The sequence below is a fragment of the Rattus norvegicus genome, chromosome 7, assembly GCF_021556685.1.
Source record: "Rattus norvegicus strain SHRSP/BbbUtx chromosome 7, alternate assembly SHRSP_T2T, whole genome shotgun sequence".
In the NCBI taxonomy this organism is placed as follows: Eukaryota; Metazoa; Chordata; class Mammalia; order Rodentia; family Muridae; genus Rattus; species Rattus norvegicus.
Genome location: NC_141540.1, coordinates 124970470 through 124983939, shown reverse-complemented (window position 1 = coordinate 124983939; position 13470 = coordinate 124970470). Strand labels below are relative to the sequence as shown.

The window sequence follows — 13470 nt, the reverse complement described above, 5'->3', positions numbered from 1 at the left end:
CACCATACATCTGTGTCCCACCATACATCTGTGTCCCACCATACATCTGTGTCCCACCATACATCTGTGTCCCACCATACATCTGTGCGCATACATCTGTGTCCCAGCATACATCTGTGTCCCACCATACATCTGTGTCCCAGCATACATCTGTGTGCATACATCTGTGTCCCAGCATACATCTGTGTCCCAGCACACATCTGTGTCCCAGCACACATCTGTGTCCCACCATACATCTGTGTCCCAGCATACATCTGTGTGCATACATCTGTGTCCCAGCATACATCTGTGTCCCAGCACACATCTGTGTCCCAGCACACATCTGTGTCCCAGCATACATCTGTGTCCCAGCACACATCTGTGTCCCAGCATACATCTGTGTCCCACCATACATCTGTGTCCCAGCATACATCTGTGTCCCAGCATACATCTGTGTCCCAGCATACATCTGTGCCCCACCATACATCTGTGCCCCACCATACATCTGTGTCCCAGCATACATCTGTGTCCCAGCATACATCTGTGCCCCACCATACATCTGTGTCCCAGCATACATCTGTGTCCCAGCATACATCTGTGTGCATACATCTGTGTCCCAGCATACATCTGTGTCCCAACACACATCTGTGCATACATCTGTGTCCCAGCATACATCTGTGCCCCACCATACATCTGTGTCCCACCATACATCTGTGTCCCAGCATACATCTGTGCGCATACATCTGTGTCCCAGCATACATCTGTGCGCATACATCTGTGTCCCAGCATACATCTGTGCGCATACATCTGTGTCCCAGCATACATCTGTGCATACATCTGTGTCCCAGCATACATCTGTGTCCCAGCATACATCTGTGTCCCAGCACACATCTGTGTCCCAGCATACATCTGTGTGCATACATCTGTGTCCCAGCATACATCTGTGTCCCAGCATACATCTGTGCCCCACCATACATCTGTGTCCCAGCACACATCTGTGTCCCACCATACATCTGTGTCCCACCATACATCTGTGTCCCACCATACATCTGTGTCCCAGCACACATCTGTGTCCTACCATACATCTGTGTCCCAGCATACATCTGTGTCCCAGCATACATCTGTGTCCCAGCACACATCTGTGTCCCAGCATAGATCTGTGTCCCAGCATACATCTGTGTCCCAGCATACATCTGTGTCCCAGCATAGATCTGTGTCCCAGCATATATCTGTGTCCCAGCACACATCTGTGTCCCACCATACATCTTTGTCCCACCATACATCTGTGTCCCAGCATACATCTGTGTCCCACCATACATCTGTGTCCCAGCACACATCTGTGTCCCACCATACATCTGTGCGCATACATCTGTGTCCCAGCATACATCTGTGTCCCAGCATACATCTGTGTCCCAGCATACATCTGTGTCCCAGCATACATCTGTGTGCATACATCTGTGTCCCAGCATACATCTGTGTCCCAGCATACATCTGTGTCCCAGCACACATCTGTGTCCCAGCATACATCTGTGTCCCAGCATACATCTGTGTCCCAGCATACATCTGTGTCCCAGCATACATCTGTGCCCCACCATACATCTGTGCCCCACCATACATCTGTGTCCCAGCACACATCTGTGTCCCAGCACACATCTGTGTCCCACCATACATCTGTGTCCCACCATACATCTGTGTCCCACCATACATCTGTGTCCCACCATACATCTGTGTCCCACCATACATCTGTGCGCATACATCTGTGTCCCAGCATACATCTGTGTCCCACCATACATCTGTGTCCCAGCATACATCTGTGTGCATACATCTGTGTCCCAGCATACATCTGTGTCCCAGCACACATCTGTGTCCCAGCACACATCTGTGTCCCAGCATACATCTGTGTCCCAGCATACATCTGTGTTCCAGCATACATCTGTGTCCCAGCATACATCTGTGTCCCACCATACATCTGTGTCCCAGCACACATCTGTGTCCCAGCATACATCTGTGTCCCAGCACACATCTGTGTCCCAGCATACATCTGTGTCCCACCATACATCTGTGTCCCAGCATACATCTGTGTCCCAGCATACATCTGTGTCCCAGCATACATCTGTGCCCCACCATACATCTGTGCCCCACCATACATCTGTGTCCCAGCATACATCTGTGTCCCAGCATACATCTGTGCCCCACCATACATCTGTGTCCCAGCATACATCTGTGTCCCAGCATACATCTGTGTGCATACATCTGTGTCCCAGCATACATCTGTGTCCCAACACACATCTGTGTCCCACCATACATCTGTGTCCCACCATACATCTGTGTCCCACCATACATCTGTGTCCCAGCACACATCTGTGTCCCAGCACACATCTGTGCCCCAGCATACATCTGTGTCCCAGCACACATCTGTGTCCCAGCATACATCTGTGTCCCAGCACACATCTGTGTCCCAGCACACATCTGTGTCCCAGCATACATCTGTGTCCCAGCATACATCTGTGCACATACATCTGTGTCCTTTAGGAGCAAGAATCAAGGCGCAAACAGGAGAAGCCCCTAAGGCTGATGAGCCATCTATCCTGGAGGGAGCAAAAGTAAGCGAAGAAACCCTGCCTCACACACAGAGGAAGGAGAAATGACACCTGAGTTGTCTTCTGACCTCCAGGTGTGCACCATGACACACACCTACATTCACATGTAGACACACATGCAAAAAAATATAATTCAAATAAGTAAAGAATGCTTCCTCCTCCTACTCCCACACACTCCTCAGGGTCCCACATGCTGATCTCACCGGACTTCTGGCTGCCCCCGTCATCCTGACCAGTCCTGGCTCCACCACTGAAATCAGCTTGGCCCTGTTGTTCAGCCAACGCCACTTTATTTGCTCTGTCTCTGCTTACATCAGAGCCACCAAGAGGTCACTGCTTCCATCAAGGTCACTCCTGGGATCTCTGGTCTCGGGGCCTCGTGAGGTACCACTGTTGCCCACACGGCCGGGCAAAGGATACGCGGACATCCTCTCAGCCTCCAATGCTCTCCCCACTGTCCTTTTCTCTGTCCAACCCACTCCACACAAGAGGCTTACAAGCTGCTTCTTTCAAGTACCGACTGGAGATATTCAAATGAGAGGGAATAACAACCACTTCACAATACAAAGGAAGCAGAGCCCCGGGCAAGCATCGAGCCTCGCAGGACAGGGCCTGGAGGAGCAACTGAATGCGAGTCACAGCGGTTTCGACTTCAGGCCGGGCAAGCAGAAGGTGGAACCAAAAAAGATGAGCCCAAGAGGTCACCAACACCTGCCTGCCTCTCAAAGATGGAGGCTGGTCAATTGATGGCGACCAACCACGGCCAGTAGACGCAAAGCCAGAAGTCGTCCAGCAATGATGAGAGGTGGCACCGCCCGGAGGGATTGCTCCCATGAAACAGCTTTGCTATGGTGAGTGTGTGTGTATGGGGGAGGCAGGGTCAGAGGCTGAGAGTGCTTGCTGCTCAGTCACGAGGACCAAGTTCAGATTCCAGCACCCAAGTCAGGTGGCTCAAAAATATCTGAACTCAGCTCCAAGAGGAAAGTCTGGGTGTGGCAGTGCCCACCTGTATTCCCGGCTGCAAAGGTGGAGACAGGAGGCTCCCTAGAGCTCACTGGCCAGTTAATTTTGCCAAACTGGTGAACTTCAGGTCCAGTGAGAGACCATGTCTCAAGAAATAAGGTGGATGGCAAAGACATCTAACAATGACCTCTGACCTCCACTCATACACACATACATGCATACATGCACCTGTGTACACACATGCAAACACACACACACACACACACACACACACTCAAGCCTTGCCACCACCATCTCAATCACCAGGTCCAAGAGTCAGAATAGTGCCTCGCTCAAAGCTCTGGAGAAGAAGCGAGTGGACCACCCGGGGTAGCCTCACCATCCATTGTGACCTTGTGACACACCATTCAGAGCTCATCGTGCTGCCTTGGCCTCACTTGGGGGTCCATCATCTCAGATGCTCAATCTGAACATGTGGTAAGCAGCTGGCAGCAGATGGAGCCGAGTATGTGTTTACCAAGGTTTCTGGCACACGAGTGCCCGTAGGAGAATATCAAAGAGCAAAGTTGAGCTCCAACGTTTCACCACAAAACCACAATGGCATCTTCAAAACCATCCTCACGGTCCAGCTGCATCCTTTAAATCTAATTATTAATTGGGCAATAGTTGCACACACCTTTAATCCCAGCACTCTGGAGGCAGAGGCAGGCGGATCTCGGAGTTCCAGGCTAGTCCGGTGTCTAGAGCAAGTTCCAGGACAGTCAGGGCCACACAGAGAAACCATGCCTCAACCTCCCACCTCAAATTAACGAATGTATTAGGTGTGGGAGAGCCTGTGTTTGCAGGCATGCACACAGCAGCATACACGTGAAAACCAAAGGTTAGCTTTCGGAAGTCAGTTCTCCCCTTACACCAGAGAGATCTCAGGTATCAAAGGCCGTCAGCTTAGGGCAAGCACCCTTCAAGCATCTTACTGACCCTCCAGCTTGATTCTTGAACCACAAAACCTTATTTGAAAGTTCTGGATTTGAGGGTTCTTAACCAAACATCCACATTCACTCTTGATCATTCGGTATTCAGCCCACTGAGGAGTTTGGAACCCCTCTCCAGGGAACGGTTGGTTCTGCTGTGCTAAACATCACCTCTGGGTGGCTGCTCTCGGCAGCAGGCTCCACACAGACAGACTCCCCAAATCTTCACCCATCATTCACTAGCTGCTCAGTCCATATCTCTGGCCTCCATGCTCCATTCCTATGGCAGCTTTACTCTCCAAAATACCTGTCTATGTCTGCATTCCACTCGGCTAGAGCCATTTCTGAAGCCTGGTTGCTTGGCAAACAGCTCCCTGAGTCTCGCCCCGCTCCGACCCCAAACCCCCATCCTATCCACTCTGCACCCAGAAACCTAAGTGACCTTTGTAAACACAGATCATGGTATGATCTTGTTCAAACCCCCAGTAGCTCTTGTGATAGACATGGAAGAAAAGCCCGTGTCTACCAGGTCTGACCCTGTCTATCTTCCCAGCCCAGCCAAATTCTAGATCTCATCTCCCTCCCTGCTCCACAAACCTGCCTCAGCCTCTGTGCCCTGCTTGCCTGGCCACAGACCCTCTGCTTCTGAGGTTAGATATGGAACTCTACTGGGCTGTGAGCTCCCCAGAGAGGCTACCTCGGCCACCCAGGCATTCAGCACCCTCTAATATCACTACTCCCTCCTTTGCCAATCATCACCTTGGCTAAGAATCTGACCTTCCCTATCGGCTGACCCTGTGCGTGTACAGCAAGGTGAAGCTATGGGCTCTGCACTGGTCCTGGCAAAAAGGCATACTCGGTAACACTAAGGAAAGCACATCAAGGCTGGAGTGATGACTCAGCCATTAAGAGTGCTGGCTGCTCTTTCAGAAGATCTGGGTTTAATTCCCTGCATCCACAGGGCAGCTGGCAACCGGCCATAAACTACAGTTCTAGGGGGATCTGATGCCCTCTTCTGGCCGCCACAAGTACTGCATGCACGTGGTACCCAAGACACCTGTGCAGGCAAAGCATTCATCACTTAAAATCAAAATAAATAAACTTTTAAAAAAGAAAAATAGACGAGTGATCTACATTGGTCCATCTTCTATAGGACAAGATTCCCAAGACCTTCAAAGATATCATAAGAGACAGAAGAGAAAAGGGGGAGGGATATTAGGGCAAAAGAACAGGGTAAAGTGATCGGTATTCACTGGATGGAAAGGCATTTGGAGAGGCTGGGTCCCTGGGCCTGCCCTTGTGCTGCTGTGGTAAGGAAAAACAGGACCTGTTCAGGACCTGTGCCCAAGGCACCCGATAAACAGCTGAGAAAGAGAAGCCAGTGGAACCTCAAGAGCCTCACCCCCGACCCCAGCCACCAAGGCGGCCAGAGATGACATCATAGCCCACAAGACATGCTCACGACAGGCCCAGCCCTGTAAGAGCCAGTCCTGGGACTGTGTCGTCCACTGTTTTTCTTTTTGAGAGAAGCTTTGGTATGAGGGCTAGGCTAGTCTTAAACTAGCAATCCTCCTGCCTCAGCATCCCAGGTGCTAGGACGACAGGCATGAATCACCGAGCTAGGGTGAGGCATCGTGAATTTAGGGCACTGCCGTTCCTCAGCCCCGACTTCGTTCTCCATTCTGGCCACTCTGCCCTCATTTCCCCCTGAGGCTCAGACCCCAGTGCTTCACATGGCCACCCACTTTAGCCAAATGGCACCCATATGGCCTTTAAATACCCTGGAGACCCACAGCATCTGTCACTGTCTGCTCAGACAGACCGAGTGCCCCAGAAGGGTAGGGTGGATCAATGTCTGCTTCATGACTCGCTGACCTAGAAGCCAGTGTTCAGCAAGGCTCAGGAACATTTGATGGTGAGGCTGTCTTCCTGACCATCCTTCCTTCCGCCCATCTCTCCTGAGAACGCACTCAATCATCCTCAGACAGAACTTGGGGGGACAGCAAAGCTGGGAGCACGAGTCAGGACAGTGGCATGTTCTCTCACACGGGTCTGTTGGAGACCAGCCCTCTGCTCCCCTCCCCCATCCTGATGGTGTTTATAACTAAATGAAACGCCAGTGGCCTGAGAGATGACATAAGGGACCTGACTTCTCTCTCTCCTCTCTGAACCCCATTTCTTTATCCGTGATGGCATGAGCATCCGAGAGGACCTACTGCAGCCCCAGGGCTGGGTACACAGGTCCAGCAGAGAAACCATGGAGACAGAGAGCAGTGAACCCACAGAGGGGCCACTAGGAGGTATAAGCCAAGCTTTGGGTCTGTTCCTAAGAGCCCAGGGCATGAAGGATGGTGTTACATGGCGGGGTCCTGGCACTCACCCAGAAGTTTCTGTAGCACCTGGCCATCGTACAGGTCCTCCTCCAGCTGCTTCACAATGATGCGCTCCTCTGCCAGCACGTCGTTGATCCAGTCCAGAAGCACCTGGGAGAGGAGAGAGGCGCTGTCAGAGTTGCTAGATAAAGCCAGGGTCAGGGCAGGTTCAGGTGGGCAGCGGACCAAACACACTAGGGCTACAAGACACCTGCCTGGTGACCTCGGAAGACAACAGGTGTCTCTTGGTCCACGGCCAAGGTAGGAGTAGAGAGCTAGACCCACACATGGAGCTAGGACTTCCTAACAGCTCCCAGCAGACCCTGGCAGGACCAGGCAGGCTGGGAACCTGCAGAGACCGTGGGTAGAAGATGACACCTATCTCCCAGCAGAAGAGCTCACAAGTCCACCTTCAAGGACGGAGCGCTTGAAGGCGTAATGTTTTTGTACACTGTGTGAAGTTTACCCTTGGGTTATTCAAATACTGAGTTCTCTGCCCTCGGATCTTGTTTCAGTCTGGACACGGCACTGTAAATGCTTACACCAAGAATCTCCTGTCTCACGTTTATGTAAACAACTCTTACCATTTATTCTCTGCCTTGTCAATAAATGCTGATCACCCAATGGCTGGGCAGAATAAGGAATAGGGTGGGACGTCCGCCAACCAGAGGAGGGAGAGAAGGAGAGAGGGAGAGAGGGAGGCTCAGATCAGCGAGGAGGGTGTAGGATTTGGAGCCGTGAGGAAAGGGTCTGGTAAGAGATCATGGAAACACACCTGAAGCCCAAAGAGCCAGATCAATAGTAATCTGCAAGTGTCATGGGATGTGTCTGGGAGTTAGCAGGCTAGCATAGAAGTTTAAATTACATCATTTAACTGCTCAGCTATGGAGGCGCAGTTTTAAATAAATAATTGGTTTTTCTGTGTGGTTATTGGGGAATAGTGTGAGGTAAAGAAATACAGACACCAGACTCATGAACTGCTACGTTTATATTGAAGACGTTCTACTTGCAGGCGCTAAATGAGCAAGTGCTGGGAAGAGAGAGGAAAGGGGGCCGTGAGCCATTACCCCCACCTGTCCCCTCCTAGCCTGCACTTCAGCAGCCCTGAGTCCAGAGTCCCGGCATGGCTTCTGTTCACCACACCCTGTAGACTGTTTGGCCAATGGAGAACCAACAGACTGCACCGCTCAGATCCCAGAGCTGTGTGATGGTCACCCCAATCCACTTTAGAATGTCTCCTGTCCCTGTAGAGAGACCAGGCCTGCCCCCTACCCCAATCTCCCGTAGTCAATGAGATTACACAGTATGCAACTCCTCCCTCATGCCCGGCTTCTCCCTCAGCGCAGTGTTTGAAACCCGTCCCCATTACAACCCCTATCTCTCCCCAACTTCTGCCCGAACCCTTTACCACCGCATGACACAAATGTAGGTACATTTTAGTTGTCTTCCCCACCGGCGGACCATTGGGGTTGTGTAACTTTCTGCGAACCCTCACAGTCAAGGTTTCCATTTTTCCAGACCTGACTCCACTCAGTGCATTGGGAGACATGCTACGGTAGCAAGCCACCTGCACTGTTGAGTGTCTCTTGGGCAGGGGGCTTCTCAAGGACAGCACTCATTCACTGTCAACTCCCAGAATAAAGCAGATGCCTGCCCAGGTTGCAGCCACGACTCTCAGACTGTGGCTTTTCCATGCCAGCCAAATGAATTAAGCTATCTAGTCGGACACCTTAGCCTCTAAGAGGGGGAGGTCTGTGACCACTCTCAGAAATATCAAAGTGCTCAAGATCCAAACGCAGTGTCTCATTACTCCCCGACACAGCAGTGATCTGAAAAACTCATCACAAAGTCCTGACCCATCAAGTCCTGACTAGCTTCCGAGTGACCACTGAAGACTAGCCCAGACCGATGCTCACAGGGAGCACAGAGCCTATGACACACGAGTGTCTAGGGTAAAAGGTCACACAGCCTTGTAGCCCCTGTGTCCAAGCACGAGGGGGAGGGGACAGAGTCGGAGCCCTCTCCAGCTCTCTGGCTGAGTGGACTCCAGTCTGGCTTGTGTTCTTTGGCCACTGGGCTGTCTCCTCTGGGCAAGGAAAGCTAGGAGGTAGGGCCTGGCTGGAGGAAACAGGTTGCAAAGGGTCATATCCTGGATGCCTACTTGTCCTCATGCTCAAGAGTCTAAGGTTTGCTCTCACACTGAGGGCTGCAAACCACAGCAAGGATTCCTGTTACAAAATGGTAAGATCTCAACTTCACAAGGAATGAAAAAGTGATGGCGTGACGAGGTCACCGTGGTTACTGTGGCGGCTTTCATCAACTGTGCACAGCCAGAGTCGCCTGGAAGAGAAAATGCCTCCACTAGCTTAGCCTGTAAGCAAACCTGTGGTAGATTTTCTTGATTGGTGATTGACATGGGAGGGCCCCGCCCACAGTGAATAATGCTACACCTGGGCAGGTGGCCCTAGGTGCAGTAGGAAAGCAGGCTGGGCAAGTCAGTGGAGCAGCACCCCTCCACGGCCTCTGCATCAGTTCCTGCCTCCAGGTTCCTGCTTTGAGTTCCTGCCCTGATCTCCCTAGACAATGACGGACGAGCTGTAAGTCTTCCCTCTCCAAGGTGTTGTTGGTCATGGTGTCCAGCACAGCAACAGAAACCCTCAGAGGACAGGAAAGGGTGAGTCTTCTCTGCCTGCTGTCAAGAAGGGAAAGGAAGCATGTGCCCGACTTCCTTCCCACCTCCATCTGGGAAAGCTGCTAAGCCCTTATTTCTAGGGTCTCCCCTGAGGATAAAACACGAGTGAGTGTCCACGCCAGGTGCCACCCTGGGCAGTGAGGATGAAGAGAGATGCAGTGCAGTCCCTGCCCACAAGGGCAGTTACCTGTCCTGGGTGTTAGGCTGAGAAGGGTGCAGGCATGGAAGGTGGACCTCTGTCGCTGTGTCTCTCTGGTCACTGCCCGACATGCTCACGAGGCTCTTGTCACTCTGCCCATCTCAACAATCACCAGAACATGCTGAACCCCTGTGTGCCACAGGACCTTTGCACCTGATGTTGGGCGGTGGGCTATGATGTTTGCCTAGGTACTGATTAAGTCTGCTTAAACACCACCTCCCTGACTTCTTTGCAGGGAATGGCAGAAGGGAGTGAGGGTTGGAGGTGCCCCCTTGCTGCCTAATTGCATTGCATATTCACTTGGCTCTCGTCATGCCTGTCTCCCAGGTACACTGCATGAGCTTGGTGAGTGAGCCATTTTGCTCAGCACTTGTCCCCAGAGGCTACGACAGGAGCAGACTCAAGGTCTCGAACAAACCAAAGAACCGCCTGGGGAAATTCACATCTAGAAAGGGCGTAGACCTTTCTATAGGACTTTGCTTCCGGATGCTTCCTTCTTCAAACGCAGTCCTGCTAGGAAATCTCGAGAGAATGCTTCCTCTACGCGCAAATCGAAAAGTTAGGGAAGGAAAACTAAAACGAACAAAAACCCCATATTTAGATCTCTGACCTGCCCCAAGCCCAAAAGCAAGAACAAAAGGCCAAAAGCTCAAAGAAAAAGAAGAAAAAAGTCTACACAATGGCCCAGGCTTTCAGGTCCAGGAGGCAAAAAAAATCCTCTCTGGTCTCACCGCCACCCCAGAAGAGGTGGAACTGACTTGGGGACACCACCCATCACCCCATCATTCTGCTCCCGGCCATCCTTCTTAATCTTTCGTTTTACAAAAGAGCTGTTAAAGATAGCATCAGCCATTCTTTTGGGGGAGGCGCTCGTCTGCGAGCTCCAAGTCCCGAGGGCGAATGAGGAGGACATATATTAATTACATCTTTACGCAGCATTCGATCACGGCCAGCTCTAAGAGCTTTGCTCTAACCAGAATAAAAAATTACTTTCCCCTTAGTTCCCTCTGAATTATAATCGGGTCTGCAGTCTGTCTTCCCCAGAGCCATGACAGTTACGGTTTAATCACTTCCAAACAGAGTCCTGGCTGTGTTGTCCCCCGGGGTATGGGGATGCGGACACCTTACAGAAAGGGGTGGGAGTCCGTGCGCCCTGACTATGGCAGAGCAACTTCACAGGACCCTAAGGGGAGAAAACAGCCACATGACAAGGGTAAACCTTTCCCAGTAACTGAACAGCGAGATATGAAATCTGCTTTTGGAAGGAGGCACAGTCCAGCGTGAGGTATCTTGATGCTTCTGGCTAGCGTGCTTAATAAAGGACTGCGTAATTGTGTTGGGTTTTTTCTTTCCAACACCAAAAGGCATCACCCCAACAGTAATTCTCTGACCTCAGGGGTCTGTGGTCAGCGTGCTATGACTCACTGCCCAAAGTCAAGCACCCCAGGTTACTGGCTCAGTCATTGATCATCAGAAAAAGAAAAAAAAAAAAAAAAAAAAAAAACCACCCTCCAAACGGCTTCCCTCCCAGAGATCAACAGTGCTAAGCCCTTGACCTCATGCATGCATGGGTCCCCTTAGGATCATCCTGCATCGGAAGCTAACTGGGGACTCTCCAAATGCCCTCATTAGCAGTGACCTGGGTGTGACCAAGAGTGTGTGCTGCAGAGATCTCACACTCAGGCAACTCTGAGGGTTCCCGAGCTCTGTGTCAGGCCCTAGGGACAAGGTCCAAATCAGACACTGAGCACAGAGGCCTAGCAGAAAAGTGCAGGACACTTTTAACAGAACAGTTAATGCCATGAAGTATCTCAGCCATAAGCCTCCAACACTGTCTACCTACAGGGAATCTGGTTGGTTCCAGCAGCACTAGAATAAACGGCCACAGGAAGAAACGCCAGCAGAGGACACCAGGGTCTTTGAGGCTCCTGGGCCCACAGAATACAGACAGGTCCATTTCTAAAGAGATGCCCATGACCAGCTCCCCATCAGACCTGGCCCCTCTCCGTACCCATCATCAGATAATGAATGGCACTCCACTTTCCTCTGAGTTGGGACTGGACCTTCACCCTTTAATAACCCAACAAGCACGACAGATGCTCAAAATAGTTTTTAATAGTCAACCTCATTCCAGCGCCTGCCCAGCCAGGGCCAGGGACTTCAGACAAAAGGCAGAGGGCAGCTCGCAGCACTGCAAACATGATAGTCGTAAAGTAGTGGGCGACAGAGAAGGCCACCGAGACACCAGAGGGAAGTCAGGGAGGGCAGACACCAGGAGAGGGAGAAACAAAGCCAGCCAGGCTTCCTCAGAAACTCAGCCCTGGTCCCAAAGACTCCGAGGGTCTGTGAAGGACAGACGGCCACAATGACCATGTCCAGCAGGACAAGACTGTCAGCCAGATTGTCCTCTGACCTGCTCAGACCAACATACCAGAGAGGTTTTAAGTTTTAAAATACCTCCATGGGGGTGGGGGCAGGCGTATGGGTCAGCAATGGAGCAGAGTCCTGGGTGCCTGGGTAGGAGATGGCAAAAGGCAAAAAACTGAACAGCACCCCCACAGTGGGTACCCATGGAGGTATGGCTGTCTGAGAACTCGCTCTGTAAACAAGGCTGGCCTCAGACTCAGAGATCCACCTGCCTCTGCCTCCAGACTGCTGGGATTAAAGAGGTGTGCCACCACTGCCCAATGCAATGGTTAATATTAATTGTCAACTTGATACAATCAAGAATCAACTGAGAGGAATGCTTACATCGGTTTGGCCTGCCGGCATGTCTGTGAAGGACTGTCTTAATTAGTAAGTTGATGTGAGAAGATCGAGCCCACCGTGGGCGGCACCAACCCCTAGACCTAAGGGGTCCAAATAGGATAAGAGTAAAGAAACCAGCTGAGCACATCAGGCAAGCAAGTAAGCATGCCTACATTCATCCTCTCCGCTCTCACTGTGGATGGGACTAGCTGCTTCAAGCTCCTGCCACCTTGGCTTGCCCACAGTGTTGGACTATAATCCAGAACTATAAACTAAATAAACTCCTTGTCTCCTACATAGTGAGACCCTGTCCAAAGGGGGAAAAAAGGAAAAAGAAAAAGAAATCACCATCTTTGGATAGCTGTAACAGACATTTCCAGTTCATGTTTCTACAAGGGCATAGCTGGCACGCAACCTTGATTCCCCTGAATCAGCCCTTATGAAAGCTCAGTCACAAGCGGTGGCCTGAGCAGGCTCTCTGCTACAGTGAAGGTGGGACAGCCAATAGAGAGCCATCTATTTCAGGACACTGTCTGTCACATGCAGCATTTCAAAGCACCTGGTCACCCAAGCCAATTCTGGATCTCCAAGGCAGGACACCATCTGCTTGCCTCTGTCTCTGGTGGGTGGCCTTCAGGAGCCCTACTATGGCTTAGATCTGAGCAATCAAAGCCTCAGGCTGTCCCTGGACGGGATCAGCCATGTGCTAGAGAAGAGCAGGCAGATGTCCCTGGCAGCCACGGAGACACAAAGCCACCTGCCTGTTACTGTGACCTTTGTGAACAAAGCCTTTTGCTGTCCCACCTGGCTCCTATTCACACTACCACACATGGTCCCCAAGTGTTTCAGTTTCATTCTGTCACTGTGTGAAAACATTCTGGTTAAAGGCAGTTGAGGGGAGGAAAGAATTTATTGACTCACTCTACCAGCTCAATCCATCTGAGGG

At 51.4% G+C, this 13470-nt stretch overlaps 1 protein-coding gene across 10 annotated transcripts in view; it reads right to left on the bottom strand.

Annotated features, from left to right (window-relative positions):
- Positions 1-13470, bottom strand: part of Parvb (parvin, beta) — an 87071-nt gene that overhangs the window by 31724 nt on the left and 41877 nt on the right. For all 10 annotated transcript variants that reach the window (XR_015624265.1, XR_015624268.1, XR_015624266.1 and 7 more), the window contains 1 exon segment: positions 6894-6996. Coding sequence is in view for 6 of the 10 variants with exons in the window: in NM_001134780.1 (NP_001128252.1) it covers positions 6894-6996 (103 nt within the window). In the remaining 4 variants the exon portion in view is untranslated.